We start from the raw sequence: 9,842 nt of genomic DNA, 5'->3' as shown, positions 1-9,842 counted from the left end.
AGTATGGCGATTCCTCAAGGATCTAGAACTAGAAGTACCATATGACCCAGCCATCCCATTACTGGGGATATACCCAAAGGATTATAAATCATGCTGCTATAAAGACACATGCACACGTATGTTCATTGCGGCACTATTCACAATAGCAAAGACTTGGAATCAACCCAAATGTCCATCAGTGACAGACTGGATTAAGAAAATGTGGCACATATACACCATGGAATACTATGCAGCCATCAAAAAGGATGAGTTTGAGTCCTTTGTATGGACATGGATGCAGCTGGAAACCATCATTCTCAGCAAACTATCACAAGAACAGAAAACCAAACACCACATGTTCTCACTCATAGGTGGAAACTGAACAATGAGATCACTTGGACTCAGGAAGGGGAACATCACACACCGGGGCCTATCACGGGGAGGGGGGAGGGTGAAGGGGGGAGGGATTGCATTGGGAGTTATACCTGATGTAAATGACGAGTTGATGGGTGCTGACGAGTTGATGGGTGCAGCACACCAACATGGCACAAGTATACATATGTAACAAACCTGCATGTTATGCACATGTACCCTAGAACTTAAAGTATAATGAAAAAAAAAATCTAGAAATAAATTTAACAAAAAAGTACAAGAAGTCATTGCAGAAAACTGTAAAACTTTATTAAGAGAATGTTTAGCAGTCAAATTTCCAGCATAAGAACAATATTCTTGGTTTCAGTCTTCATTTATCTTGGTTTAAACCTATAATTGCCTTTCACCTATAATACAAATATAAAATTAGGAGACATTACTCAGCAGATTTTTATTTAGATGACACTAGATTTATACAACTACAATGTTGATTAACTAAAATCAGAACCCTGAGGGTATCCCTTTAGCTTACATCCAGTTAGCCTCTGAATAAACTTTGATGGTAGACTTCCAGGCATATTAAGAATATTTTTAATTCATGCCATTTTTTTCTAGTAGAATAAGGAAAACAGAGACTGCTCGAGTACAGAATGAATTAAATCAAGTGAATCTGTTTTATATGTGTAAGTGGAAAGCAAAAATATGCCTATACTTTTAGTAAAAAGTCAACCAAACAAAAACCTAAGAAAAAAACGTATTTTTAAAGTATCATTTAAATATTTTGATATGAAATAACACTGAATATAGAATATGCTTAGAACTGCCTAATTGCAGGAAATAGAAAAGTCAGTATTGCTTTTGTGCATCTTGTGAAAAAGTATAAAAATGTTACTTTGGACTAGTTTAGACATTATGTAGTTCTTTAAGTAGTGAATATTTGTCACTATTTTCATGGGTACTCCTGCCTCTCAACATGCTTAAAAGCATTTCAGTTTATACAGTAAACTGAAAACCACCACGCTAGCTTTAAGCCATTACCATCACAATTAACATTACAATATAAACTGGTACTTATTATAAACATGTTACGTATTTGTTAAAAACAGTTGTCTGTAAAAACATCTGAAAATTATTGGCTGTTGGTTAAATGACTTACATTCAAAAGTTAGAAAACCTTTTCATATCTTTCTTTTAAAAATGACACATGAGATCGTATATATTTATCACATACAACATGATGTTTTAAAATATATATACATTGTAAAATGGCTCAATCAAGCTAATTAATATATGCATTACTTCACATAGCTGTGAAGACACTCAAAATCTACTCTCTTAGCATGTTTCATACTTTTAATATCGTAATTCAGTTAGCTTTGACCCAATTTTTCTCTGTCTCTTGAAGTCCTGGCCTCAAGTGATCTTTCTGCCTCGGTCTCCCAAAGTGCGGGGATTGAAAGCATTAGCCACCAAACCTGGCCCTCTATCTCTGATAGTGTGTAAGGCAGCCATCTGGGGTCTGAACTACCTTCAAAGAATCTTTAGATGTGAAGTATGATATTAAAGTAGCAGTAATTTTGCCTCTGTGTCACAAAAAATACAATATTATTAAAATAGAAGCCCTATAGTTTGCATCTTATTGAATAACATACCTGTTTCCAGCACTTTAGTGGGATCAATAGTGGGCAGAGTCCCCTCCCTGATATCAGAACCACCTCCAGGCTCATCCTCTATCTTAAGCAGAGCAAATTCCTGTTGAAAAGCTTCCAAATCAGGCCCTTAAAAATAAAAAGGTCATCAATCCACGAATTAAAATATGAACTATGAATGAGGAAATAATATTTATTCCCTCATCATTGTGAAATAAAAACCTGTAGGCTAATTATTTCAGGAGTCTATTGCCAGAAAAACAGGAAAGCAGAGATGGTCAAACACTGCCCTTTCCTTTCCCAAGGTTGGCCTTAGACAACTTACTTGTAGCTTTTGTAGTCATTTGTTCTTATTCTGATCACATTCACTAAGTGACTTGTTTGAGTCAGTCTAACTAGACTATGAGCTTTAGGCAAAAATTTGGCACTGACATCTCCAGCACTTAGCATTACATAGCATAAGGAAGCATTAATAAATGTGTGTTAAAAAGTATCTTAAAAAAATACATGAGATGTCAGCAGATGGCAGACTAGGAAGCTGCAAGCTGCCATTTTTCCACAGAAACATAAAACAAAACAAAACAAAAAACAGAAACTGGCTGAACAAACCATACAGGAGCTCTGGAAAACACTCAAAGGTTTACAGCAACTATGCAAATACCCAATCAATAAAAAGCCTCCATCAAAATGGTAGGAAAGTTTTGTGGCTTTTATGTGTCCTTGTCTCACCCCTCCCCACAGCAGCAGCAGGAAATGTTTAAGATTCCTTCCTAATGTTTTCTGGCCTCCTGTTACTGGTATGTCATAAAATATAATGCATAAATATACCTCCACCACCCACAAGCATTATTCTCCACTCTCCCTTCACCTTGAACAGCAGGTGCTCCTTCATTTTCCATCTCCCCACTAGATGCAATACCCTGATTTTCAGTTGGTGCTTCCTCTTCTTGACGTTTTTCCTCAGTGGGCTGCTGGACCTAAAGGTGTAAGTGTGTGTGCGAATAAAAAGTCAACAATATAAACACACAAATGCATATGTGCATCAAATAATAAATCTAAAGACATTTTCCAATAGATATATATATAGAGAGAGAGAGAGTAAAATGTCCATATCCACACAGGCAACACCAGAATATAATATTCCTGAACCAAAGTTGCCTTCATGAGATGCCATCATCATTTTTTATTAACATGGAACACCTGTGTCAGTGCAGGTACACTCGCTCAAAAATATTTTTTAAAATAAATTGTGTTAATAGAAAACATCAAATGTTAAAGGACTCACAATCACAGATCCAACTGGCTGTGAAGACTCCCGATCATTTCCTCTTTCTGAGGATTGAGATCTTGTTCTTACATGCTCACTCATATTTCCCACTGAAAATAAAATATTTATTTGGAAAAACTGTGTAAGAACTTAGCTATATATATGAACATTCCATGGCAAAATGGTGATTTGTATTTTTTTAATTTAAAAAATATTGTCAAAATAAGTCACAGAGCAATAAGTACTCATGCTTTCCAATCAAACTAAGGACAGATTTGTTTGTGTCATAGCCGAAGAGGCATAGAAATCACCTTAACGCCATAGCAAAACACAGAGGACTTTTCTGAATGTTGCCTTCACAATTAGACTCTCCATCATGTAGACATTTAGGGAAATAACGGGCAGAGAATTGAAACTGAAGTGACTGCTGCTTTCGTCCCACTGATATACTAGGGCCACCACCACCTCCTCCCCACCCCGCGAAAAATGAAGTTTTGTTGGAACGCACAGCCTCGCCCATTCCTTCCCATGAGGTACATGGCGGAGGTGAGAAGTTGTGACACAGAGTGAAGGTTATGTTCCTCACGGGACATCTTTGCCAGGCACTCTACAGACCTCGGGGCCGCAGTCACCACCCTACAGCGTTCCCAGTCCAGAAACTGTCCTCCCTCAGAGAGTTTCAGGCGTTTTCGGGACTCAGACACCTCTAACAGCACCCCCAGCATTCGCCCCATCTTCACGTGATCTACCCCCTCCACGGCCCACCTTCCTCCTTCGTTCCAGCCCAGCCACGATTACCGGCCAATGGCACCTGCATCGTGACCTGGGAGAAGCCGGACCACGAGGCCCTTTTCCCTCGAAGCCACGGACCCTGCCATGGGACCCGTCCTAACGCTGGCTCCTCCACACATTCACTCACAACTAATTCCCAGGAAGACCGCTCTGAGGACCTACCGGCTGAGTCTCGGTCAGTGAGAAAGAATAAAGATGGCGGAAAGAATGAAGCCACAACCTCTCCCTGCAGAGCTCTGCGTGGACAGAAGATGGGCAGAAGGTGGGCAGGAAAGCGCATGCGCAACAACATGCACAGCAACGGGTCTGTGCAGCATGTGCACTCGGTGGGGCATTTGCTATGTGACGAAAGTTTTCTTGCCTCTGTGGAGAACCTAAACCACAAGCTATCCTGACAACGAAAATGAACTTACAAAACACTTTTCTTTTTCTCCTGCCCAGCCTTTCTTTCACTTCCAATGGCGTTGGAGAATATGAGCTGCAGGTTACTCTAAGGGAACAATGTGTTTCAGATAAATTCACCATCATATAAATAAATATTAAATATGTTAATACCCATTTTATATCTGCTTTCATAAATAATTTTCTTGCGCCTTCACGAGTTTGCTGTCATGCTTGCAATGATCTTACCCACTCCAGTACGATAAGACATTCATAGTTTTTGTTCCATGATTGTACATTCAAAATCATTAATCCCGGCCAGGCGTGGTGGCTCACGCCTGTAATACCAGCACTTTAGGAGGCCAAGGTGGGCAGATCACGAGGTCAGGAGGTCGAGACCATCCTGGCTAACTTGATGAAACCCCATCTCTACTAAAAATTCAAAAAATTAGCCAGGCGTGTTGGCACGCGCCTGTAGTCCCAGCTACTCGGGAGGCTGAGGCTGGAGAATTGCTCGAACCCAGGAGGCGGAAGTTGCAGTGAGCCGAGATCATGCCACTGCACTCCAGCCTGGGCAACAGAGTGAGACTCTGTCTCAAAAAAAAAAAAAAAAAAAAATCATTGATACATCTGAACAAAATTAAGTGGTAGGGACTCTACGCTATTTGTTGAATCCCTGTTTCACCCACTGTTTTGAATTGTCTCTTTTATCATCACCTACATCCCCACTCAATTTTGTATGTAACTCTCTTCTTTTAATTTTCTTCCACTGAGTTGTTTATACCTGTGCCACTACTATACTATTTTAATTGCTGTAGCTTAATTATATTTGAAATGTGAAATAATGCTTGCCTTCCCTCATTGCTTTCTCCTTTTCTGTCTATTCTGACACGTTTGTCTTTCAGATGAACTTCAGAATAATTTGATCAGGTGCTAAAATATTCCTATTGAGACACTAGTTGTTATTTTTAAATTACATCTTAACTTAGGGACAATATCTATCTTTCTATTTTAGAATTTCTCTATCCAAGAAAAAGCCACTGCTCATTTCCTCAAGTCTTTTAATGTATCCCTCACAATGATTGTGTTATTTGCTTCATATTAGTTCTTAACATTCAAATTAAATTTATTATTGGGCATTTTTATTGTTCTATTCCATTGCTGACAGTGGTTTGCTTTCACTGCACTATGTTTTTCATAGAAGTCAAACAATCTCTGTTTGCAAACAGTATGACTCTACACCTAGAAAATCCCAGACTCTCTGCCCAAAAGATCGTGTTCTTATAAACAACTTCAGGAAAGTTTCAGGATACAAAATTAATGTACAAAAACCAGGAGCATTTCTATACACCAACAACCTTCAAAGTCAGAGCCAAATCAGGAACACAATCCCATTCACAATTGCCACAGAAACAATAAAATACCTAGGAATGCAGCTAACTAGGGAGGAGAAAAGTCTCTACTATGACAACTACAAAACACTGTTTAAAAAAATCAGAGATAGCAAAATAAAATGGAAAAACATTCTATGCTCATGAACAGGAAGAAGCAATGTTGTCAAAATGGCCAAACTGCAATTTAGAGATTCAACGATATTCCTGTTAAACTACCAAAGACACTCTTCATGGAATTAGAAAAAAAAAAAAAAAAAAAAAAAAAGACTTCAAAATTCATATGGAACCAAAAAAGAGCCCGAATAGCCAAGGCAATCCTAAGCAAAAAGAATGAAGCCAGAGGCATCATATTACCTGACTTCAAACTATAATACAAGGCCACGGTAACCAAAACAGCATTGTACTGGTACCAAAACAGTCACATGAACCAATCAAATAGAATACACAGTCCGGAAATAATGCTGCACACCTTACACCTATTACCATCTGATCTTCAACAAACTCAACAAAAGCAAGCAATATAGAAAGTATTCCCTATTCAATAAATGGTGCCAGGATAACTGGCTAGCTTATGCAAAGGATTGAAACTGGATCACTTATACAAAAATTAACTAAAGATGGATTAAGAACTTAAGTGTAAAACCTAAAACTATAAAAATCCTGGAAGACGACCTAGGCAACATCATTCTAGACATAGGAATGGGCAAAGATTTCATAACAAAGATGCCAAAAGCCATTCCAACAAAAGCAAAAATTGACAAATGGGATCTAATTAAACTATAGAGCTTCTGCACAGCAAGGAAACTATCCACAGAGTGAACACACAACACACAGAATGGGAGAATATTTTTGCAAACTATGCATCTAAGGTCTAGTTTCAAGCATCTATAAGGAACTTAAAGAAATTTAAAAAAAAAAAAAAAAAAAAAAAAAAAAAGACACTCCAGGCACGGTGCCTCATCACTGTAATCCCAACACTTTGGGAGGCTGAGGCGGGCAGATCACTTGAGGCCAGGAGTTCAAGAAGAGGCTGGCCAATATGACAAAACCCCGTCTCTACCAAAAATATAAAAATTAGCTGGGTGTGGTGGTGCACACCTGTAATCCCAGCTACTAGGGTGGCTGAGGCAGGAGAATCACTTGAACCCGTGAGGCGGAGGTTACAGTGAGTGGAGATCATACCACTGCACTCCAGCCTGGGCAACAGGCTGAGACTCTGTCTAAAAACAAAACAAAACGAAACAAAAGCCATTAAAAAGTGGGCCAAGGATATGAACAGACACTTTCAAAGGAAGACATACATGTGGCCAACAAGCATATGAAATAAAACTCAATGTCACTGATCATTAGAGAAATGCAATTCAAACTACAAGGAGATATCAGCTCACATGAGTCAGAATGGTTATTATTAAAAAGAAAAAAAAAAAAAAGATGCTGGTGATGTTGTGGAGAGAAAGAAACACGTATTCACTGTTGGTGGAAATGTAAATTAGTTCAACAATCATGAGAAACAGTGTGTCAATTCCCCAAAGACCCAAAACTAGAATTACCATTTGATCCAGCAATCCCATTACTGGGTATACAGCCAAAGAAATATAAATTGTCCTATCATAAAGACACATGCATGTGTATATGTGTATGTTCACTGCAGCACTATTCACAATACCAAAGACATGGACTCAACCTAAAAACCCATCAATGGTAGATTGGATAAAGAAAATGTAGTACATATATACCATGGAATAGTATGCAGCCATAAAAACAAATGACATTATATCCATTGCTGGAACATAGACGGAGCTGGAAGTCATTATACTTAGCAAAGTAATGCACGAAAAGAAAACTAAATACTGCATGTTCTCACTTATAAGTGGGAGCTAAAAATGAGAAAAAATGGACACACACAGGAGAACAACAGACACCGGGGTCTACCAAACAGTGGAGGTTGGGAGGAGGGAGAGGATCAGGAAAAATAGCTCATGAGTACCAGGCTTAATACCTGGGTGACAAAATAATCTGTACAACAAACCCCCATGACACAAGTTCACTTGTATAACAAACCTGCACCACATGTATGCCTGAACTAAATATAGAAGATTTTTAAAGAGTAAACAAAAAATAGATTTCAAAACAAAAACTATGAGAGGAGACACAAATGTCACTATATATTAACAAAGGGGTCAATTCATCAAAAACATATAACAATTTTAAATATATATGCACCCAACACTAGAGCACTCAGATATATAAAACAGATACCATTAGAACTAAAGAGAGAGATAGGGCAGAGGGAGCAAGATGGCTGAATAGGAACAGCTCCAGTCTCCAGCTCCCAGAGCCAGTGACACAGAAGACAGGTGATTTCTGCATTTTGAGCTGAGGTTTTGGGTTTATCTCACTAGGGAGTGCTGGACAATTGGTGCTGGTCAGCTGTTGCAGCCCGACCAGCGAGAGCTGAAGCAGGGCAAGGCATCGCCTCACCTGGGAAGCACAAGGGGGAAGGGAATCCCTTTTCCTAGCCAGGGGAACTGAGACAAACAACACCTGGAAAATCGAGTAACTCCCACCCCAATAGTGTGCTTCAAGCAAACAGGCACACCAGGAGATTATATCCCACACCTGGCCGGGAGGGTCCCACGCCCATGGAGCCTCCCTCATTGCTAGCACAGCAGTCTGCGATCTAACTGCAAGGCAGCAGCCAGGCTGGGGGAGGGGCGCCCACCATTGCTGAGGCTTAAGTAGGTAAACAAAGCCTTGGGAAGATCAAACTGGGTGGAGCTCACAGCAGCCCAAGGAGGCCTGCCAGCCTCTGTAGACTCTGCCTCTGGGGACAGGGCACAGCTAAACAACAACAACAACAACAACAAAGCAGCAGAAACCTCTGCAGACGCAAATGACTCTGTCTGACAGTTTGAAGAGAGCAGTGGATCTCCCAACACGGAGGTTGAGATCTGAGAACGGACAGACTGCCTGCTCAAGTGGGTCCCTGACCCCTGAGTAGCCTAACTGGGAGATATCCTGCACTAGGGGCAGATCGACACCCCACACCTCACACGGTGGAGTACACTCCTGAGAGGAAGCTTCCAAAGCAAGAATCAGACGGGTACACTCGCTCTTCAGCAGTATTCTATCTTCTGCAGCCTCTGCTGCTGAAACCGAGGCAAAAAAGGGTCTGCAGTGGACCTCAACCAATCTCCAACAGACCTACAGCTGAGGGTCCTGACTGTTAGAAGGAAAACTAACAAATAGGAAGGACACCCACACGAAAACCCCGTCAGTACGTCACCATCATCAATGACCAGAGGCAGATAAAACCACAAAGATGGGGAAAAAGCAGGGCAGAAAAGCTGGAAATTCAAAGAATAAGAGTGCATCTCCCCCTCCAAAGGAACGCAGCTCATCGCCAGCAATGGATCAAAGCTGCACGGAGAATGACTTTGACAAGAAGAGAGAAGAGGGCTTCAGTCCATCAATCTTCTCAGAGCTAAGGAGGAATTATGTACCCAGTGCAAAGAAACTAAAAATCTTGAAAAAAGAGTGGAAGAATTGATAACCAGAAGAACTAATGCAGAGAAGGCCATAAATGAACTGACAGAGATGAAAACCATGACAAAAGAAATACGCGACAAATGCACAAGCTTCAGTAACTGACTCGATCAACTGGAAGAAAGAGTATCAGCGATTGAGGATCAACTGAATGAAATGAAGCAAGAAGAGAACTCTAAAGAAAAAAGAAGAAAAAGAAAAGAACAAAGCCTGCAAGAAGTAGGGGATTATGTAAAAAGACCAAATCTACGTCTGATTGGGGACCCTGAAAATGAGGGAGAAAATGGAACCAAGTTGGAAAACACTCTTCAGGATATCATCCAGGAGAACTTCCCCAAACTAGTAGGGCAGGCCAACATTCAAATTCAGGAAATACAGAGAACGCCACAAAGATACTCCTCCAGAAGAGCAACTCCAAGACACATAATTGCCAGATTCACCAAAGTTGAAATGAAGGAAAAA

At 40.2% G+C, this 9,842-nt stretch overlaps 1 protein-coding gene across 1 annotated transcript; it reads right to left on the bottom strand.

The window, feature by feature from the left end:
- Positions 1-638: 638 nt before the first annotated feature.
- LOC104681086 (putative G antigen family E member 3) lies at positions 639-4,304 on the bottom strand. Its single transcript, XM_010387281.2, has 5 exons — positions 4,033-4,304; positions 3,286-3,377; positions 2,869-2,977; positions 2,004-2,129; positions 639-758 (listed from the first exon to the last, which is right to left on the bottom strand). The coding sequence occupies exons 1-5, from the start codon at positions 4,082-4,084 to the stop codon at positions 742-744; spliced, it is 396 nt and encodes a 131-aa protein (XP_010385583.1). The 5' UTR covers positions 4,085-4,304; the 3' UTR covers positions 639-741.
- Between the last annotated feature and the right edge of the window lie 5,538 nt (positions 4,305-9,842).

This window comes from Rhinopithecus roxellana, chromosome 7 (genome assembly GCF_007565055.1).
Source record: "Rhinopithecus roxellana isolate Shanxi Qingling chromosome 7, ASM756505v1, whole genome shotgun sequence".
NCBI lineage: Eukaryota > Metazoa > Chordata > Mammalia > Primates > Cercopithecidae > Rhinopithecus > Rhinopithecus roxellana.
Note: the sequence above shows the minus strand (reverse complement) of the source record. Positions and strands in the feature narration are given on the sequence as shown.